Raw genomic sequence first — 22,488 nt, forward strand, 5'->3', positions numbered from 1 at the left:
AGATTATTTGCTGCATCTGCAATGAGATAATAAATGCCACCAGAGATGGTAATCGTTTCTCCTCAAATGGGTATGGAACCTTTCTGAGGACCAGATGGCTTGGGTAGAAAGCTGCTAAAGGCAGCATTCCAGGTGTAGGTGGGGCCACATGGAAACACATTGTTTGGAAAGAAGAAAAGGTAGTGAAAGGGGGAAAGAAACAGAGGAAGGAAGGAAGGAAGGAAGGAAGGAAGGAAGGAAGGAAGGAAGGAAGGAAGGAAGGAAAGAAGGAAGGAAGGAAAGAAGGAAGGAAGGAAAGAAGGAAGAGAAAAAACAAAGATTTACCTGGACTGGGGTGGGAGGCAGCAGAGAGAACAGAAAGCGTCTAACCTCAGAAAGAGGGTCACCTGAGTCAGAGGGAAACTCCAGTCAGTGTGGCTTTTGCTCTTCTCTTGGTTTAATATTGGAGGGAAATGAGTGATGCTGAGTTGCATCTAAGCTCACTTGGTTGGAAATCTTCTAGTGAAAATTGCAGCTAGTATTTGGTGTGAACCTCTTAGTCACTGAGCCTTCGTCTTACCAATGCAAAGAACAGGAAATGTCTACTACATATTTTGTAAAATGGTTTGCCCCTTTTATTTCCTTTCTATGCTTTCAGATGCCTCTCAAAATATCACCACCAAACTCAGCACAAAGGTGGGGGTGGCGATTTCTGTTTATGTTTGGATGCCACTCCTATTTTGAATCAAGATGGCAGACCAAAATGTCACTTTGGCGTGACTTTACCAATTATTTGGCATAGGTTTGGCCGCCTCTTGAGATATCATTGCAAACTTGGCACAAGGGTTTCTGAGGTGGGGGTAAATGTTTGGTTGCTGAACACCATTTTGATTCAAGATGGTGGACCAAAACATGACTTTGGCATAATTTTGCCCATTTTTGGCATGGGTTGCCCATTTTTGGCATGGGTTGTTTCCTCTTGAAGTATGAGGTTTCCTGGGGGAGGGGGGGCCTGCAGTCTTGGTTGATGTCTGGATGCCAAGTGCCATTTTAAATCAATGTGGAGGACCACTACATGACTGTGGAGTGACTTCACCCAATTTTGGGTATGATGGGTCAACTATCCATTTAAAAATCACAATTTTTTATTATTTTTTTGTTTCAAAAATTCCCAGGCAGCATCAAGCTGGTACTAAATATTATTAAAGTTTCACTGTGAAGAGGTGGAGGAGGAAAAAATGCATGTTAAGTTGGGGGTGAGATCTAGATCTAGAACTGCCTACAACTTTTAATGTGTGGTAATATTTTTATTGAACATCTGGTAATATTTTTTCTTTAAGTGCAAATGCAGAAGAAAATTGTATTAGGCTAATGTCTAGCTGGGACGCAGGTGGCGCTGTGGGTTAAAGCCTCAGCGCCTAGGACTTGCCGATCGAAAGGTCGGCGGTTCGAATCCCTGTGGCGGGGTGCGCTCCCGCTGCTCGGTCCCAGCGCCTGCCAACCTAGCAGTTCGAAAGCACCTCCGGGTGCAAGTAGATAAATAGGGACCGCTTACCAGCGGGAAGGTAAACGGTGTTTCCGTGTGCGGCTCTGGCTCGCCAGAGCAGCGATGTCACGCTGGCCACGTGACCCGGAAGTGTCTCCGGACAGCGCTGGCCCCTGGCCTCTTAAGTGAGATGGGCGCACAACCCCAGAGTCTGTCAAGACTGGCCCGTACGGGCAGGGGTACCTTTACCTTTACCTTTAATGTCTAGCTGCTATCTAACACCAGAGAGCTCTTCCCCCAGCAGCATTGTGTTGTTTCATTGCCCCATGTCTCTGCATTTATAACTGCTTTAATTTTCCCCAGTTGATCCATTAGCAATTGATCAAGTGTATTATCATGAGCTGAGTGACCGTTCCTGTGAAGTGTATCCAAATCTGTATAGACTACTTCTCCTCAGAAGATGAAATGCATCCCTCTGGTTTTGTCCTCTGTCACTCTGAATTGCAGCTAAACATCTTCCAAGACAACAATGCCCATTTACACCACAAAGAACTCATAACCCACCTGCTCTCAGCAGCCAGAAACACCATAGCCAGGCACTGGAGAGACCTGTCAGGAGCAAGCATGGACCAATGGTACCAAATAGTATGAGAAACAGCCCTACTAGAAAAATTAACTAATAAACTGAAACTGACACAGGGACAAACAGAAGACGCCTTCACCCCGGTATGGCTCCCCTTTATCACATACACAGCCCAACAAGACAATGACAATAATGCACCTGTTGGGCCAAAGCCTTTTCGAAATCTGGGGTTTAACATTAAGGATTATCAAAAAGGCCAGCAGAGAGGGGCTGAAAGAGATTTAAAAGCCTCAGACATGAGATCTCCAGGCTAGACAAGATATTGAACTGATGAACATTTTTGGGGGACTGAAACATTTTTTGGGGGGACTGAAAGGGTATATAACTATAACTTGCTTTATTTTTACTATGTTCTGTTATTTGTTTGGAATTGGGGAAAGCCATGGAAGGGATATTTTGGTCGACTTTAGGAAAAGTGTAATGAGCAATTTTGTTTAAGTATTTGATGTCTAATTTTGAATATAAGGATTTGTTGAATTAAAAATTTAAATTGGAATACAAGAAGGGGAGGTGAGAGGAGGTCTGAGAAACAAGTTAATGGAAATAAGTATTTGTCAGAGCTGCCTCCAGGTCCCAGCTCACAGAGGACCAACGCTAGGCTGTAATTATGTACAAAAGTCTTTATTGAGGTTCAGTTTCCATTTTAAAGCCGCAGCGTGCAGCTCTACGTCTCGACCTTAGACTGGCGAAGTCCCGTCTGAGTCTCCTCCCCTTCCACACCAGTTTAAGACCCTCGCCTTGCTCCACCTCTTCCTAAGTTCCTTTCTCCTCTGGGCCCTCCTGCCCGCTAGGGTCTCATCCTTCCTGGACTCCTCTGACGCTGACCCTGACGATTCTTGCCCCTCCTTCCGGCGGGCTTTAGGACCTGGTTCCCTATCCGGGCTACCTTCTGTGCCGCTCGCCTGTACCTTTGAACTTGGCGCGCGCGCCCAGCCTGCAACTTTCCTCTTGACCGTTAACTCGCTCTCCGATGGAGGCGTGGTCAACCCTGACTCATCTTCTCTCGCTGGTGGTGCATCTGTGGGCTCTGACACCTGGGACTCCTCCCCCCCACTACGCTCTGGTGGGGAAGCTGGTCCTGATTTCCAACTGCTGCTCTGGGAGTCCCCGCTGGCCCCTTGCTTCTGGGGTGGCCCCCTTGGGTCGCCCCTTGCCCTGCCCATCGGCGCCCCCTTCTGTGAATCTTCCGATTCGCTGGAGAGGCTCATGGAATCTATCGGGCTGCTGTCATCTTCTCCTACGCTGCCCTCGGATTGCTCCCCCTCGCTCTCCATCTCCTCTCCTCCCTGCGCTCCCACTGAGTCCCTGACAGTATTCGAAATTGTATCTGTTTTAATTTTGTGTATTTTGTGTTTTTTGTATTTTTGCTGTTTTTTTCTTTCTTTTTGTTTTGTAAACTAATTTTTGGAAAATTCAATAAATATATTTGTCAGAGCTGCCTCCAGGTCCCAGCTCACAGAGGACCAATGCTAGGCTGTAGTTATGTACAAAAGTCTTTATTGAGATTCAGTCTCCATTTTAAAGCCGCAGCGTGCAGCTCTACGTCCCGACCTTAGACCGGCGAAGTCCCGTCTGAGTCTCCTCCCCCACCACACCAGTTTAAGACTCTCGCTTTGCTCCACCTCTTCCTAAGTTCCTTTCTCCTCTGGGCCCTCCTGCCCGCTAGGGTCTCATCCTTCCTGGACTCCTCTGACGCTGACCCTGACGATTCTTGCCCCTCCTTCCGGCGGGCTTTAGGACCTGGTTCCCTATCCGGGCTACCTTCTGTGCCGCTCTCCTGTATCTTTGAACTTGGCGCGCGCACCCAGCCTGCAACTTTCCTCTTAACCGTTAACTCGCTCTCCGATGGAGGCGTGGTCAACCCTGACTCATCTTCTCTCGCTGGTGGTGCATATGTGGGCTCTGACACCTGGGACTCCTCCCCCCCACTACGCTCTGGTGGGGAAGCTGTTCCTGATTTCCAACTGCTGCTCTGGGAGTCCCCGCTGGCCCCTTGCTTCTGGGGTGTCCCCCTTGGGTCGCCCCTTGCCCTGCCCATCGGCGCCCCCTTCTGTGAATCTTCCGATTCGCTGGAGAGGCTCATGGAATCTATCGGGCTGCTGTCATATTCTCCTACGCTGCCCTCGGATTGCTCCCCCTCGCTTTCCATCTCCTCTCCTCCCTGCGCTCCCGCTGAGTCCCTGACAATATTAAAAAAAAAAAAAGACATTGACAAAAATCCACCAACAGCATACAAATCAATATGGCTAACCTGATCCAAAACACCCACCCACCTCACTCACACACAAAAACAAAGATCACCACAGCCAATCACAAACAAACAATCACACCCTGGGCCAACCCCAACCTCTCTCACCACCAAAGGAACACAAGTGAACAACACAAGCAACGCTGACACCAAACTCTACATACATTAAGCATAATAGAAACATTGCCACCCAACCCCACCCCCATCCATCTTCCCTCCCTCCACCCCCCTTTTTTTTCTTTCCCCCCTAATGCCTCAACAAATGAAATGGATTTGTAAAAATGTTACATGGAAAAAAATACGAGGCATTACACTTACTTCTGTAAAAGAAGAAAATCCTTAATAAAATATTAAAATAAAAATAAAAATGGAGAGACCTGTCTCTTTGCCTTATTTATACCATCATTTGTTTTTGCCTCAGGCAGAATCTACCATCCATTAAATCAATAGTTCCCAAACTCCACCACTTGAAAATTCCCGAGGGTTTTGGCAGAACACTTAGCTATGTATTTTTCCACCTGTTGTTTAGCACTTGTAATGCACTATTAGATGCTAAAGTTTGGGGGTGTTGTTTTTTTCTTAATAGAGGTGTCATTGCAGACTACCTGAATGAAGCTCACTCCACACTCTGGGAGCCCCTGCGTTCAATGCTCCTTCAACAACAAGGATCTGTGACCCTCCAGAGGATGTTGGACTTAAATTCCCATCACCCCCAGCAAACATGGTCATGGATAATGGGACTTGGAGTCCAACACCATCCTGAGAGCCACAGGTCCCTTACCTTAACCTTGTTTTACATATAAATATTTGATCATTTGCATTGTAAATTGTTAGCTGTTCAAGTTGTGTCCAATACATTTTTATAGATTTGGGAGTCTTGCTAAAGCTTTGGCAGGATGCCAGATTACTCTCTATCTAGACTCAAACAATAACAAAAAGAAAAAGAAAAAAGATGGCATGTGATGCAGTTGAAATTACAGCTTCATTCTCTGGGAACAAAGGAAAAGAAAGAGCAAAAGAGTGGAAGTAGCAATGCTGTGCAGGATATAATGGAGAACAGGAAGAATGAAGAAACAACATGGACAAGATAAACATCACACACAGGAAATATATGGGATACAAAACTCCTCTTGCAGAAATAAAATTTATTAAATGTGCCAACATGAATGGAAGTCAAAAAAATCTGTAGCTACTGATAAGGGATTAAGATCAAAACTGAATGTAATTGGATTCATTAAGACTTCGGAAGCAGGTTGAAATAAAGGCAACTCACCTTGAAACCTAGCACACGGGAGGCAACACAAAATATATAATTGGCTCAAATATATAAAATTGAGATATATTTGAATTTGAATTGTAATTTGAGATTGATAAAATGTGGTTTATATTGGATTTTAGTTATTGAAAATGAGGGGGGGGGGGAGAGAGGCTTTGGAGGACGGATTTGAAATTTACTTCATGTTTCACACTTAAAAAGAACCATATGAAAATGATGTACCAATGGTACCTAACTCCAGTAAAACTTGCTAAAATGAGATCTAATAAGTGCTGGAAATGTAGAGAAAAGGAAGGGTACGTGTTAGGATATTTCCGTTCCACCTTAAAAGGGAGCAGGTTGTTGTGTCACAGCCTGCATATTTCCTGTTCACAGGATGTTTCTGTTTTTTGTATATAGCTTTTGTTTCCTCTCTCTGTGCCTGGACATCGAAGCAGGCAGTCATGTTTTTTTCTTTGTTCTGACCAACGCTGAATAAAGTTGTAAATAATGCTCTCCTGAGTGCATCTTTCGTTGTGCGAACTCTGCAAAGGGCGTGCACAGTCCTTGGAATGTGGAAAGATGTTTCTGAGGCTTGTGTCGCTAATGGACTGAAACTGCGTTTCTACAGGAGGTTGATGGATCGTCTGGAGACGGCGTGGGGGCATGATGGCCTTTGTCTCCCTGGCAGTATCCCAACAGTACGTTCTATCATATGTGGTGGGAATGTAAGGTTATTAAAAGCTTCTGGGAAATGTTCTATAATGAGTTGAAGAAAATGTTTAAAATAACTTTTGTTAAAAACCCAGAAACTTTCTTACTAGGATTGATAGTGTTATGTACTGAAGTTCTCACCCTGGGCCAGCAGGGGGATACTCTAGATAGCTTTCACTCAGGTCCGCATATGCAAATAAGGAATTGAAAGTGACGATTGGATAGTTACAGAAAGTTGTTACTGTTGCCATGTAGTTGAGCTCTATATAAGCAGGTTGGCTTCAGCCCTGTTCTGTTCTGGCCTGTGAATAAACAAGAGCTGTCTGAAGAATTGCTGTGTCGTCTGATATGTTCACCCACAACTTAACAGATAGGAACTGAACTTCTTAAAGAACAGAAGAAAATATTTATGTATGCTACAACAGCCGCACAAATATTGTTAGCCCAAGGATAGAAGGAAGAAAAGACACCAACGAAAGAAGAATGGCGAATCAAGCTAATGGACTATGCAGAAGTGGCAAAATTAATGGCAAAGCTCAGAGACTATGAGAACGAAAAGCTTAAAATAGAGTGGGAATCGTTTATTGTTTATGTGCAAATAATACTGTAAACAAGTTGATACATTGGCAGGATTTTAAGTAAATGCTTGCAACTAGTAGAAAATTAGATAAAATTAAGGGAAATAATAATTGGAAAAGTGTAAGTATGGAAATGCAGAAGAATTGGGTTAATATAAGGAACCAGAAGTGGGTATGGGGGGGATGTCCAGAGATTTAAAAAATCTCAAAGAGAAGGTACTTGTATAAATTTAGATCTGGTAGAAATGTGAGCTAATTACTGCTTTTATTTGTGAAAATGTAACTGTCAAAAAGTAATAAAAAATTATTTACAAAAAAAGCACATATCTCTGCCTGAAAAGAGTCAGGCAAAAGGCAAGTGTGAAGAAGCCCAATGACATTCAAGTCAGTTTTTTTTATCCTAAAAAGATAGGCAGATATATATACGAATAATTAAATGAAGGGAATACCTCTAAGGATATGCTCAGTTCAGGAATTCGTGAGGCTAGTTATGATAGTGATCACAAGTTTATTCACAAGTTCTTTCAAACAAAAATCCCCTTCTGGTTCCCTCCCCACAATGTTATCTGTCAGCAACCTAAATTTGGGGGTGGGGGCTTTTTAGTTGTTGTGACTGTTAGACAATTGGGAGTCAGAGATTCTTGCAAATTTACTGCACATTACCCAGAAATCTACCAGTACATCTAGGTTCACCTTCCATCCATCTTTGGTTTAGGCAGGATATTCAATTAAATGGTGCAAATGTGTCTTGGATGAGTCAAGGTATTGCAGTTTCTGCTTCCTTTGTGCAAAAAGATCTAGTCTGCCTGTTGGCTGGAGTGAAGCAAAGCCAAAGCATATGGTCTTGGAAAATGTAAGGCAAAGACTGGGCAACCAGCCGACCTCCAGGAACATGGGCAAACGCCTTGGTGTAGTGCTGAGAAATCCAGAATCCCCCTCAGGAATTACTTCTGCAAGTTCTTTCAACTTAGTAAAAGCTGACACAGGTTGATGCCTTTGTTAAATTTTTAAAATCCCCCAGTATGTTCTATTGCTGTCAATATGTGTGAGTCCTTCATTAATGTCCAAGTGCAACTTTATTCCATTTTTCAGGAAATATGGCCTTCCCATGTTTATAAATGCAAGCATAGCATTGGGCCCTTGGAAAACACTGTGAACTTGAGAGTCGGCCATCAGGTAAACAGAAAAGCGATGTTCAGTCGAGGCCTCCTCCGTAAGGGCTACATAAGCATAGACAAAATACATCCCACTTTCCAAGATTTCCAGTGAGGAGGGACTTGCAGTCAGTGCAGAGCCAGGGCAAATGGGTTTCCATTCCCAATGGATAGTCTTGTCAGAAGGGACTGGAGCTTGCAGGCATAAACCAGGGGAGAAGAACACCAAAAACAAAGTACAAAAAATGGTTATTGTTGTTGTACTATTATGTGCAGCAAAATGGTATCCGACAGTCTCACTTCCTAGGCCTCCTTTCCAGTGTTCTAACCAGTCATCTCTGTCTCCTAGATACTTCCACGTTTCTTTTCCAACTAGCTTTCTGCATTCTGTGGCTACTGAGGAAGCTCAGCCTTCACTGAGCTATTTTTTTGGGGGGAGGCAGGGCCCCCTAGCTGTTTTAGGTTTTTTTTACTTCTGCAAACCATGTGACAATTGCCCAACACGCTGATGTATGTGTAAAGAGTTCCTGCACATGAGGGGAGGGATCCTGGCTAATTGGATGTGGAGAAGTTCAGTACCAATGCTTCTGTATGCATGTAGAGCCCCATCGCACAAGGGAGGAGGTGCCTGGCTAACATGTACAGCTGGGGGTGGTTAGGACAGTGCAGCAACAGCCCTGCAACTCCCTCATGTCCATTCAGTATGAGAGAGACTTTGAGTCAACCTCACACTCAGATCCTGTGTGTGTGCAGAATTAGTCCTTATGCCTTGCTTTTGCATAGGCAGCACCAGTGAAGGGGGCAGAGGAAACTTCAAGAAATAATCAGCTTTCCTCAATCCCATTATGAAACTGAATGGATGGATGAATAGTAATCACAATGGTAGAATTGTCCTTCATCATTTTAACTACCCTGAGACATATTTGATGAAAAGAAGTATAGAAGTATCTTAAATAAATAAAAGATGGTAATTAAAAATATATATCAAGCAGATCTGAGTACTTACAAGATCCATGAATCCAGCAAGTCTTGGGTGACTGTGGAGAAAAGAAAAGTTGGGAATTCACTATGTAATTACTCAAGGATTCCTTTCATACGGGGGCACCCAGGTCCAATCTCTATTTGGCCACAAAATCGCAGTCTCTCAGCCTAACCTACCTCACATGTTGCTGTGGGGCTAAAATGCTACTTGACTTCCGGGGGGGGGGGGGAGAGAAAATCTGCAAACACGGCATTCAAACTGTTTCTCGCTCTCAGATAAAAGCAGCTCCTAGCTAACGAAAGCGTAATTCATCTTTTGTAAACAGTACTTGGTATTAGTGGCAAATGGAGATGGGCAAACAGGCTTAGACTCACCTGAAGAGGAATCAGGCTTGTTCCAATGCCCCCAAACCCTTGCAGGTTTTACATATAATGATTGAAAATTCTATCTGCTGCCCATTATCCCATCTCCAAGAAGAGAAACTCATCTCGGGTTCCAGGGCAGAGTATCGGGGGCAAGCAGAAACTCATCTGATGGTGGGAGAAGCCCAGCAGGCCTCTCCTCCTCGGATGTTTGTGAAGATGCTGCCAGCATGAATATCACGGAGAGCCAGCACTCATGAGTTGTAGCAGCGCAACAACTCCAGTGGGAAAAGGAGCTGCCAGCAGACCATGTTCCATCTTGGGAGCAGCATTTCACTGTAATCAGGGGAAGCCCCAGCAGGCCTCCCCCTCCCCAAAAGAGCTGCTGCTGCCACCTGCTACCCTCCCCCCTCCCTTGGCCACTAAGCTGAATTGTGTCCCCTTTGGGATGGGGGTACCCAGCCACAGAGGGAAGGAAGGATGAGCAAGCTTGTCCATAAGCTGCCTTGAGTCCCTGTCAGGGAAAAAGGAGGGGTATAAATTCAAATATAATAATAATAATAATAATAATAATAATAATAATACTATAAATTATTATAGTAGGGGTGTATGCTCCCAATGAGAAAAAAGCATCTTTTTTCAAGAACTTAGAAACAAAGCTGTTTCTAAATGCAGGGATTTACTGACTTTGGGGATTTGGACTTGGGTCGCGAGGAGATTGGAGCTGTGGGGGCCTTTGGATTTGGAGGAATTTTGAAACATGTCCTGAAATACCTTATGGATTTTAGATTTAACCATGGAGATTTGGTTGACCTGTCAAGTAGAAATAAAAGCATTGCTAGGTTGGAGCTTCCCCGAGATCTGCTCTTCAGTATCAAAGGAAGGAAAATAAGAACAAGATCAGTAGAAGATAAAGTAAAGTGCATGTATAAATATGAAGAAGACCTGCAGAAGGGACTTGGAAAAGAGTTAAGAGCCTCGGACAGAAGATCACCAGGTTGATGGACTATTTGGAATCGACGAATGACTGGCAGTATCTGAGACCAGGAAGAAGAGATGGTGGAAGAAGATTGGAAAAAGTTTTAAAGTTTATTTTCAGAAATAGAAATATTGTAAAATTACTGAGTGTTAGAAAAATGTTGGAATGAAATTTTATGGCTTTAGTTGAAATGTTATAAGGAGTTAAGCATAAATAAGCATTATAGTATTAATGGAAAATAAGGGTAAAAATAAGTTAAGATATTTATATGACAGAAAATAGAGAAAGATGGAAAGGAATTGCTGAAACAATTAATAGAAGTGGAATACAAAAAGGGAGGTGAGAGGAGGTCGATGAAACAAGGGTATGAAAGATAGACTACTGAAATTGTATAATGTATGTTTTTAAATTGTTTTTGTTTTGTTTTGTCTAGGTTAATGTTGTGTTTTGTATTGTTTATATATTGTATTGTATTGTTTTTTTCTTTTCTTGCTGTTTTTTTTCTTTTTGTCTCTTTTCTTCTCTTTCCTTTTTGTAAGTTTTAAAAGTAATAAATATTATTTTTTTAAAAAATAGAAACAAAGCTGTTCGATTAGCCGGAAGATAAAGTATTACTACTCGGAGACTTTAATGGGGTAATAATCCCACAACTAGACAGATCTGGAGGGAATAAAGGACAGGGGAAATTACAGTCTAGCTTTGTGAATATGACTGAAAGCTTTGACTTAAAAGACTCTTGGAGAGATAAGCATGGGCTAGAGAGATAATGGGACGCGGGTGGCACTGTGGGTTAAACCTCAGCCCCTAGGACCTGCCGATCACATGGTCGGCGGTTCGAATCCCCGCGGCGGGGTGCGCTCCCGTCGTTCGGTCCCAGCGCCTGCCAACGTAGCAGTTCGAAAGCACCCCCGGGTGCAAGTAGATAAATAGGGACCGCTTACCAGCGGGAAGGTAAACGGCATTCTGTGTGCTGCGCTGGCTCGCCAGATGCAGCTTGTCATGCTGGCCATGTGACCCGGAAGTGTCTGCAGACAGCGCTGGCTCCCGGCCTCTAGAGTGAGATGAGTGCACAACCCTAGAGTCTGTCAAGACTGGCCTGTACGGGCAGGGGTACCTTTACCTTTTAGAGAGATAATATACGTATTTTTTCAAACCAAATAAATCGGCTAGCAGGATAGACTGGGTTTCCATAGATATGCTTAAAAGGATTGAGGAGTCACAGATTATACCAAAAACAATTTCAGACCATAACCCGGTCTTATTAAGAATAAAATCAGATTGGAGAACAGGAACAAGGAGATGGAAATTGAATGAATCTTTACTGAAAGAGGAAAAAATAGTAGAGGGTACTAAAAATACATTGAAGGAATAATTTGAATTAAATAATAAACAAGTGAGTGACGTTAGAACAATATGGGACACTGGCAAGGCGGTTATTGGGGGATACTTTATAAAACAAAATGCCTTACAAAGAAAAGAAAGTGATAAAGAGAAAATGGGATTGTTAGAAGAAATAAAGGAAAAAGAAAAAGAGCTGAATAAGCAACTAAACAATGAAAAAATAGGAAAAAAAATAAAATTATTACAGGCAGAATACAAGTCGAAAATAGAACAAGAAATTGAATGGAATCTGAAAATGTTTAAACAGAACAATTTTGAATTTGCACATAAACAACTCAAAAAAGGAAAAAGGAAAAACAAATCAACAGAATAAAAATAGGTGATCCCAAAATAATATTACAAAAATTTCTTACATATTATGAAGATTTGTATTTTAAAAATGTAGACATAGGGGAAGAATTAGAAGATTACGTAACCCAACAGAAAACCCCAGAGGTTAAAAAAGAGAAAGTCCAAATGTTTAATGCTCCGATATCAACATTAGAAATCAGGAATGCAATCAAGAAGGCTAAAACAGGGAAAACACCAGGCCCAGATGGTCTCCCAGTGGAATTCTATAAAAAAAAGGAAGAGATTTTAATACCACTAACCAAAATAATGAATAACACCCTTAATCGAGGGAAAATCCCCAACTCATGGAAAGAAGCCTATGTAACACTAATACCAGGCCAATATCACTATTAAACTGTGATTATAAACTCTTTGCCAATATATTGGCAAGCAGGCTTAAAGAAGCTATCAGAGGAATCATTCACCCAAACCAGACGGGGTTTCTCCCAGGAAGGCAAATTTCAGGAAATACCAGAAACATTGCTGATATTTTGGAATATCTAGAAGCTAAAAGTGATAAAAAGGCAGCCTTGTTATTACTCAGTATGGAAAAGGCATTCAACAATGTCTCCTGGCATTTTATGAAAAAACAGATAGAAATAATGGAACTAGGAACAAAATTTAGAAATGGAATTGAAGCAATATATCACCAACAAAGAGCTAGACTTCTTATAAGTGGCAACCTTACAGATAATATCCCCATCGCAAAAGGGACAAAACAGGGATGCCCTTTGTCATCTCTGTTATTTATATTAGCCCTAGAACCACTTTTACAAAATATCAGGAAAGACGAAAATACAAAAGGAATAGTGATTGGGGAAAAGTCTTATAAAGTTAGAGCATTCGCTGATGATCTAATTGTAACAACACAAGATCTGAAACAAAGCATACCAGCAGCTATAGACCTAATTAGTAAAATATGAATTATGATGCTGGAGGAGACTCTTGAGCGTCCCATAGACTACAAGAAGATCAAACCTATCCATTCTTAAGGAAATCAGCCCTGAGTGCTCACTGGAAAGACAGATCCTGAAGCTGAGGCTCCAATACTTTGGCCACCTCAGGAGAAGAGAAGACTCCCTGGAAAAGACCCTGATGCTGGGAAAGATGGAGGGCACAAGGAGAAGGGGACGACAGAGGACGAGATGGTGGGACAGTGTTCTCGTAGCTACCAGCATGATTTTGACCAAACTGTGGGAGGCAGTGGAAGACAGGAGTGCCTGGCGTGCTCTGGTCCATGGGGTCACGAAGAGTTGGACACGACTAAATGACTAAACAACAATGAAATAAAATATGGAAGAATAATGACCAAAAACTTAACACAGCAAGAGAAAAGAGAATTACAAGAAAGATCTTTTTTAAAAAATATCTTTGGGGAAGAATCTCAGCAGTGAAAATGAATATTCTTCCCAGAATGGTTTTTTTGTTCCAAACAATACCAATCCTGGGAAGATTGAAATGTTTCCAAGAATGGAAAAAGGAAATAGCAAGAAACCGAGAATTAAACACAAATTACTAATAGATAAAAAAGAGAGAGGAGACTTTGCGCTTCCAGACCTAGAATTATACCATGCAACTGCAGGATTGGTATGGCTAAAAGAATGGCTCACTTTAAAAGATACCAATGTGTTAGATCTTGAAGGCCACGACAATCGGTACAGATGGCACGCTTACTTAATATATGAAAAAGTGAAGGTCCACAAGGGGTTTTTGAGCCATGTGATAAGAAAATCATTTTATAATATATGGATTAAATATAAAGGATTACTGAAGCCAAAGATACCAATGTGGACCTCACCCGCAGAAGTCATAGCAGTTAAAAAGAGGAATATGAAAAGAGAGTTGCCCACGTACCGATTATTACTAGAAGCAGATAAAGATGAGCCAATTTTGAAGAAATATGATGAAATCAAAAGCCACCTGTCAAACTGGCTCCAATATTTTCAGTTAAACCAAGGATTGTGTATAGATAAGAAAGAAGGTTTTGCAAAAGAAACATCCAAATTTGAAAAAGAGTTAACCCACAATAAAGGAAAACACATTTCACGAATTTATGACTACTTATTAGAATGGGAAGTAAAAGAGGAAGAAGTTAAACTAGTAATGGTAAGGTGGGTGCAGAACCTTGGATACAATACCTACATGGAACAATGGGAAAGATTGTGGAGGACAGATATTAAATTCAGGGCATGCTACCTCAGGGAAAACACTATGAAGATGTTATACAGATGGCATCACACCCCTTTAAAACTCGCTAAAATGTATAAAGGCAGGTCGCCAACATACTGGAGATGCAAAAAGGACATAGAGTCATATTTTCATATGTGGTGGAACTGTCTGGTTATCCCTGAATTTTGGAACAACATCTACAGCGAACTGAAAAAGTTATTTAAATTTACATTTTAAAAAACCCCTAGAGATCTTCCTATTAGGTATACTACCAATAGAATTTTTAAAAAGTATAAGACCATTGTTTATGGATGCAATCACAGCAGCTAGAATAATAGTGTCAAGAAACTGGAAAAATGAAACACTACCAGCGATAACAGAGTGGCAGACTCTTATGACAGAGTACCTGCAACTAGCAAAACTGACGGGAAGAGTCAGAGGAGTTTCAAACCAGAAAGTATATGCAGAATGGAAAATATTTAAGGAATATTTAAAATTGTATTGTACAAACAACAACATACTTGCAGAACTAGATTGATACTTGTAAGCAAAAAGTGTATCAGATATCTTATCGGAATATATAAAAATAATGTGAAATAATATAAATCTGTGCGAGAAAACATAGACAATATAAGTAGTATAATGAGAATGATTGGAAGTTTTACATTTTAACTTGTTACTTAATTGTAATATATTGTATTTTCCTTTCTTTCTTTTTTCTTTACTTTCTTTACTTTCGTTACTTTTGCTTTGTATGACTTGTTATCTATGTATATGTGTTTATGTGGAATACTAATAAAGATTATTAAAATACATAAACAAATAATAATAATTCAAATATTATTATTATAAAAAGTATCTTTCTCATTTATCCAATCATTTCCACATCAGTCTGTGAATTAATTTTTAAAAGTCATCTTGAGAATTGATCAGCTTCTTAGTGCGAATTTCTCCTAATAGACATTTTCCTATGCAATTACATGCAATGCAATGCATTTTGTATATTATTTTCACTAATAAGAGACATTTTTAATTACTGTATTTTTCACTCTATAGGGTGCACTTTTTCCCCTCCAAAAATGAAGGGGAAATGTGTGTGCGTCCTATGGAGTGAATGCAGGGGGGAGGCAGACAGGAAAAGCCCCCAAAAGCCACACACAAGCTCCGCGCGGCTCTTGCGGGCTTTTCCTCAGGAGGGAGAAGGGACTTTTCTGCCCTTCTGCCTCCTCGTAGAAAAGCCCACAGAAGCTGCACGCTCCTTAAAGGGTGCGCGACTCCTGTGGGCTTTTGCGGGAGGTGGGGGTATTGCCATAGCCGCGGGCAGCCTCTCCCGGCTGGAGAGCGGCTATGGCAGAAGCCAAGACAGTGAGCAGGAAGCATAGACAGCAAGCGGGAAGCATCCCGCTCGGTGTTTTGGCTTCCTCTTTAGTCGTGCGCCACCTCTCCAGCCGGGAGAGGGTGCACGGGGCTAAAGAAGCCATAGCCCCGGGCTTCCCTGGCAGCCCCGAGAAGCTTGCGGAGCAGCAGGAAGGTTTCGCGCCTTTCCGCTGCTCCCCAACCTGCTTCCCCCCACCGCCAGCCCCACAAGCTCGGGGAGCAGCAGAAGGCTGTGTGCCTTTCCGCTGCTCCCCAACCTGCTCTTTGGGGCTGGCGGTGGGCTTCCCCCCGCCAGCCCCAAAGAGCAGGTCGAAAGGAACCTGAAGCCTGGAGAGCAAGAGGGGTTGGTGCGCACCGACCCCTCTCGCTCTCCAGGCTTCCAAGGTAGCCGCCTGAAGGCAACTGAACACACCTTGAAGGGCACCTTGTTTTAGAGGGGGAGAACAAGGGGAGGGGAATTCTCCCCCTCTCTGCGCAGCGCCTCCTGCCACTTCGCTGAAGGGGCACTGAGCAGAAAGGGGGAGATTTTTTTTTTCTTGTTATCGCCCTCTAAAACAAGGTGCGTCCTATGGTCCGGTACGTCCTATGGAGCGAAAAATACAGTAATAGCTTTCTCTGAATTTGTTTTTTTTATTTATTTTTTATATAATAATATTTATTAAGTTTTCCATTTTAACAATCTAATTAAAACCACATTAAAAACATTCCAAATTATAAAATTAACAAACAGTCCGAATTTTATGCCAAATTATAAATCTTTGGTTGACTTCCCGTGCTCTGAGGTTCGGGGGGTGGTGATGATCTCATATTTGTACTGCTTCTCTTTAATTAGTCCAGGTAATTCCAATATGACAATCTGATGTTGATCCTTCGTTAGTTCGTCTGGCAAGCAGGTTAGACCAATATAATATATTTCTGTTTGGGTGTTTATTTTCCTGTCCGTGGCATTTCACTTTCACTTTTCTCATGTCTGTGTTTTTCCACTGTGACACATCCCAAAATGGAGGAAATCTGGCTTTCTTCCATTTGTAACAAGCATATGTCCAAACGTATTTGTTTTATCTCCTTTCGAAGACAAATAAGCTGTCCTTTAGCTAGAAACCATAATTTCCATCTTCTGTTTTTATCAATCCGTTGAAGGTAATTGCAAATTCAAAAATCATTTTCACACAGTTGTGCTGTGGTGGGAAGGTAAACTGCATTTCCATGCACTCTGGCTTCCATCACGGTGTCCCGTTGTGCCAGAAGCAGTTTAGTCCTGCTGGCCGCATGACCCAGAAAGCTGTCTGTGGACAAATGCTGGCTCCCTTGGCCTGAAAGCGAGATGAGCGCCGCAACCCCAGAGTCAAATTCAATGGGACTTAACCATCCAGGAGTCCTTTACCTTTATCTTAATAAAAGAAAGATGTAAATCTTCTGCAATTCTTCTCACATATTTCACGACCGAGCAAAGAGATTTTGGTCTCATCACTCCAAATAACACTGTCCTATTGTTCCACTGTCCAGTTAACATGGGTTTAGCCCAGTTTAGCCTTTTCAACCTTTGTTTGAGAGATAGCAATGGCTTTTCCCTTGGAATTCTAGCATTTAGACCATATTCCTGCAGTCTGCACTGAACTGTCCTTGCCCTCAACTTCACATCACGCCATGTCATCTTGTATACACTCAGATGATTTTCTTCTGTCACGTGGGCACAGTCTCTCAATTCCTCTATCATCACTTGCTGTTGTGCACCTTTTGCTGCCTTTACCAGTCTGATTTTGTAGTGACTGAGTCTCCTTATACCTCTTCAAAAAATTAGAAATGCCACCTTTGGTTAAGTTTCCACCATTTTTTCTTCTAATTTCTTTATAACTTTAGCTTTGTTCACTTAATAGTACTATTTTACTTCACTTTCTGGGTGACCAGTCAACTCTTTGCGCCATTTCTTTAAAGTTATTTATTATGTTTTACAAGCTCACTAAATGAAAGAACACAAAAAATCCAACCAACTTGATAGCAATCACACAACACACTGACCAATGTCCTCTCAGCTCTAGTACATACCATCAGTAGCTGAATCCTACCATGACCTGACTGAATCATTGCCAAAACAAGATGACACCCGATTGGCTCTCTAAACACTCGTGCTCATTGGCTACATTCAAATGAAGGAAAGCTACTGCATATCAACCTAAGCAAGTTGTGCTTCCTTTTTCTGGTTCTTTGGCTATAACTTTTGATAGAATACAGATAATTGAACAAACTTTGTTACATTACATTCTTCATTCCATTGATATTTTACGGTATTACTAAAAAAGAAGAAGTGGTGTTATGAGCCATCAAACCTTGGAAATACACTTTTTCCAAAATGTTTCCACAATTTTGGCGACTAGTGTACCCATATTCTAGAGTCATAAACTGAATTTCCCCCAGTATTTAGCTATTGTTCCTCATGAAGCAAAAAGGTAACGAGTCATCAGTTCCTTCTTCTTCCGATCTTCATTATTATATATACTTGAATAAGGATGCAAGCTTTACCTTTGTGCTTGCATTTTTGTACACATTGCTGGGCTGGAGAACTGGCAAAGGGAGAATCTTGACAGATGACCATTTCACTTTGCATATTGTTTCTGAAAGTGCAAACCAGGCAAATGTGAACCAAATTGAATTTCAACCTCATTCCTGAGCCAGGCACATAATTATTCTGCTTGCAATGATTTGAGGGAGGATGCTCGTTTACGCCAGTACCTCTGCTTGAATCCTCATAAGACCCATATAAATAATAGACTACTTTTCTTAAAGAACTCAGAGTTCTGACTGGCTGACTTCCCCCGCCACCCTGACCTGATGAACAATTGTCATGGAACTGCACCTCGTGAGGAGGGTAGCAGGGTGTGCCAGAGTCTGGTGCTGATAATGCCAAGGTTGCAGGTTCGATCCCTGTATGGGACAGCTGCATATTCCTGCATTGCAGGGGTTGGACTAGATGATCCTCAGGGGCTCTTCCAGCTCTATAATTCTATGATTCTGTGATTTGTGCTATTGGTGGAAGCCACAGTGCTTTGTCACAGCTCCTCTGACCATGGACAAGGAGGAACTAAAAATAACATCTCATAGAGCACAGATGGGGAACCTCAGTTCTGGGGCCAACTATTTCCCTCCAGGCCCCTATACCTGGCTCTTGACACTCTTTCCAGGCCTGACACCCTCTTGCCAGGCCACACTCTCCAGACAACCTGAGGGGTTTTTTTTGCCTGGTTGGCATTGTTGCCCGGTTCTAGGATAGAGCAGTGGGGGCATCTAGTATGCTTGAGTGGCTGGAGGGGAGCCTGCTGTGAAAAGGTAAGCAGGGGTGGAGGAAGGGGGTGCGGTGGAGGTGGGCTGCCCTGGGTGTCACCACTGAGGGGGGTGACAAAATGCCAGGCAACACTCACTACGGGGCCTGCAGTGTGCCCGAGCCACGCGTCTCTCCTGAGAGAGACACGGTGGCTTGGGTGCGTGCAGGCTCTGCACTGCCCAAACAGTCTGCCCGCTGCTCCCCCCCCCCCCAGCTGCAGGACGGCTGAGTGGGAGGAGGCAGGCAGACTCCGGAGGCTCCACAGTGTGCCCTGTCCCTATGGGCAGCCTGCCCTGCCCCTGGGCATGCCACCCCAGGCGCCTGAGCGGCTTGCTTCGCCACTGAAGGTAAGACCCACACCTGTTGCTTCACCCACTTTTCCTTCAGACACCACCTGTCGGTAACACCTGGGCCATGGGAAGAAAAGCACCCCCCTGCTGCAGGGCAGAAATTCATTGATGCCTCTTCTATCCCACCTCCCAAGGAGCTTTAGGGGGCAGGTATGGTTTCTCCCCTTCCCCATTTTATCCACGCCAAAGATGTTTCGTGACTTTATGACCTGGGGTCTCCTGAGTCACAGCAGTCTAATAACTATTTTGCACTGGCTCTTCCTTAAAATTCCACTAGAGCAATGCTGCAAAGTTCCAGTATTGTATTTCCCATAAAGTTACCATAGACATAAAATTGTTACAACTACTAATTAATACAAATCATTGATATACTAACATCAGTCGTTTCATTGGGCTGCAGCAGCAGCATCATAGATGAGAATTGGGGGGCACCCCCTTAGCACTCACTCCTCTGGGCACTTCTCCCTCAAGGGGATCCTCGCAAGAACTTTGTAACTTGCAAGAACTGGAGCCCCTGTTTGCTTGCCCCCTCCCCCCCCCCCTCGCCTTTTCTGCTGTCTTGTGGTTGTAAACCTGAGGGCAGCGACTGGCTTATTTGTTAATGATCTCACTCTGGAAGCTTTCTCAGCTGAAGAGTAGGAGGAAAATGTTTTAAATAAATCTTTCTCTAGAGGTTTGTTATCTGCTTACCTGTTTGTGATGGAGAAGAATGCAGGCGATAGAAAATGGAAGTAAAACCAGCATCAAGATGACCAAAAATGCTGCAAGACACAGGGTAATCCTATAGTTTCTTGCTGTTTGGGGGTCACTGTGAGGGTTGGGGCCCTCTGTGAAAGCCAGCGCCTCCATGGCAGAAGCTCCAGCCAGCCTGTGCTTACTGGAACTCCTTAAAAACGTCTCCAGAAGTTAGTAGCCCTGAGCCATGAGAAAGATATTTATATGCTTGGAGGTTACCTTCTTTAACAAGGGGTGGAGTTTGTATTTCATCACAGTCTGGGCTGTAGAAGAGGAGACACATTGAGCGAAACTGACGTAGGAGGAGGAACTCTCCTCAAGCTCAAACGGCTGTGAAATGAAACTGCTCCAAGGACAGGAGAGGGCTGCTGAGGAAGACAATCACATCAGCTGCTTACGTTAAGGTTACCAGATTTTTTTCAATGAATCTGGGGACACTTTTCAACTTCACTGGATTTTGTCAAGGGACTGATTTGTAAATACAGGGACTGTCCCCAGGAAACGGGGACGTCTGGTAACCTTAGCACTGCATAATGAAATACAATGTACTGCAATTTATTTTTATCTAAAGTTTAAGAGACATAAGGTCAATATGTACAGGAGTTTTGGTTTTCCTTGTGAAACAGTCCAAGTATCTGAACTACGTGAGTTTCAAAAGCTTTGACTTAATATTAGGAATGTGCAGTCAAGCCATCTGAATGGTTCAAATCTATATATGAAATCAAGTCCCTGCCTCTGCTTCCTGATTCTTGTTGTCCTCCTTAAGGGCTGCAAATGCTGCAGAAGAAGAAGAAGAAGAAGAAGAAGAAGTTGCAACTGGCAGGGTTCCCCTCTGAAGGCAGCAACCTTCAGTCTGCCCCACTGGCTCTCCTCTGCCTGATCCTTCCTGCATGCCAAGGCTGCACCATCCCTTCTGTCTCTGAGCCCCGTGTCGTTTTGCTCCATTCCTAGCTTCTCTTTGGCTCCTCATTCCATCATTTGCCACGTCCCCATCTGCCATTGTTTTCTTTTTAGGCCACCACATACTTTGCTCCAGGTCCTCCTCTAATCACTTGGTATGTGGACCTGTCTCCCTCACACCCCCCCACCTGCCCCACAGCATACAGCCCCCCATATCTTACACACTGCAGGGTTTCTTCAGAGCCACCATCTCTGCTCACTCTTTCATTGCCTTAGTTCCCTGTCTTCTCTTCTCTTTTTCTCAAGCCTTGTTTTCCACTTACAGTTTCTTGAACCAAGGGCAAAAACAGAAGTAACATGAAAGCAGAAGTTGCCATGGGTTCTTTGCCCACCCTCTGTAGCCCAGGCTCAGCGTCACAGCTTAGATGTGCTGCCTGTCCAGCTGCCGGCCCAACGGAAAGGGGTGGGCCTTGCTTTGGCAGACATCTGGCACAGGATTCTCTGCCAGCTGCCTTCCAGACAAGGCTTTGTGGTGAAAACTGTGCTCCTCATCCATAGAATCATAGAGTTGGAAGAGACCACAAGGGCCATCGAGTCCAACCCCCTGCCAAGCAGGAAACACCATCAGAGCACTCCTGACATATGGTTGTCAAGCCTCTGCTTAAAGACCTCCAAAGAAGGAGACTCCACCACACTCCTTGGCAGCAAATTCCACTGTCAAACAGCTCTTACTGTCAGGAAGTTCTTCCCAATGTTTAGGTGGAATCTTCTTTTGTTTAGGTAGAATCTTCTTTCCATGTGTGTTTGTTTGCAAGGTCCACACAACATTGTGTGCCTTTCAAAAAATCTAATCTGTATTTATTCATTCTAGGGGGATTCTGATTGAAAAATTAAAAAAATGCCAGTAGACCAGTTGCAATATTTGAACGATCTGTTTGCAATATTAAACCCTTTCCAGAAACCACCTGAGGGGTTTGCTGTGGAATCACCACTCTCTGTTTTACTCTCTTTTTATGGGTCATCTCTGTGCAGTGCTAATCAAATCACTGACTGGCTATGTTTTCCGTATGTTGTTTCTGGGTCTTTTTAGACCTCATAAAATCTGACTTAAGGACAAAAAAAGCACAGAAGAGCAGCACAACTTCCAAAAGTGTGGGCTATTCCAAGAGGTTTGGTTTTGACATTTGCCTTGATGCCTTGAGCGGATTTTAAAAAGAAAAGACTGAATGGGAGCCATGAACCCTAAACTAGACGCAAAAAATATCTTTAAGGATGATGAGGGTAGATTACTAGGGGCAAAAATAACAAAAGGTAAAGAACATTTAATTATAGTAGGAGTTTATGCACCGGATGGTAACAAAACAGAATTTTTCAGAAACGTAGAAGCTAATTTACTGGAATTTATAAAAGAGGAGATTATTTTGATGGGAGACCTAAATAGTGTTACATTAATAGAATTAGATAGGACACAGAGAGAAAGAAAATTTAAAAAGGCAGATTCCCAGACACCTTCTTTCAGATGGTAGA

The 22,488-nt window shown here is 42.9% G+C and overlaps 1 protein-coding gene across 3 annotated transcripts; it reads right to left on the reverse strand.

Moving 5' to 3' along the window:
- Positions 1-7,149: 7,149 nt before the first annotated feature.
- TNFSF18 (TNF superfamily member 18) lies at positions 7,150-21,341 on the reverse strand. Of its 3 annotated transcripts, XM_079981780.1 has the most exons (5): positions 21,183-21,341; positions 20,017-20,087; positions 18,178-18,269; positions 9,064-9,094; positions 7,150-8,252 (listed from the first exon to the last, which is right to left on the reverse strand). In XM_079981780.1, the coding sequence occupies exons 1-5, from the start codon at positions 21,209-21,211 to the stop codon at positions 7,903-7,905; spliced, it is 573 nt and encodes a 190-aa protein (XP_079837906.1). In that variant the 5' UTR covers positions 21,212-21,341; the 3' UTR covers positions 7,150-7,902. The 3 variants fall into 3 exon arrangements, 2 of the variants coding, with proteins under 2 accessions (XP_079837906.1, XP_079837907.1); XM_079981781.1 differs by lacking the exons at positions 18,178-18,269; positions 21,183-21,341 and having other exon boundaries at positions 20,017-20,384; XR_013840040.1 differs by lacking the exons at positions 18,178-18,269; positions 20,017-20,087 and having other exon boundaries at positions 8,150-8,252.
- Positions 21,342-22,488: the final 1,147 nt, after the last annotated feature.

Source organism: Podarcis cretensis (assembly GCF_951804945.1).
Source record: "Podarcis cretensis genome assembly, chromosome: 6".
NCBI lineage: Eukaryota > Metazoa > Chordata > Lepidosauria > Squamata > Lacertidae > Podarcis > Podarcis cretensis.

Coding starts and splice junctions, on each gene's coding strand:
- TNFSF18 (XM_079981780.1), bottom strand. CDS start 21,211: ATGGTGGCTCTGAAGAAACCCTGCAGTGT. Junction 20,088..21,182: donor CTGAAGAAACCCTGCAGTGT/GTAAGATATGGG, acceptor TGTGTCTTGCAG/CATTTTTGGTCATCTTGATG. Junction 8,253..9,063: donor TTGCTGGATTCATGGATCTT/GTAAGTACTCAG, acceptor TATGCCTGCAAG/CTCCAGTCCCTTCTGACAAG.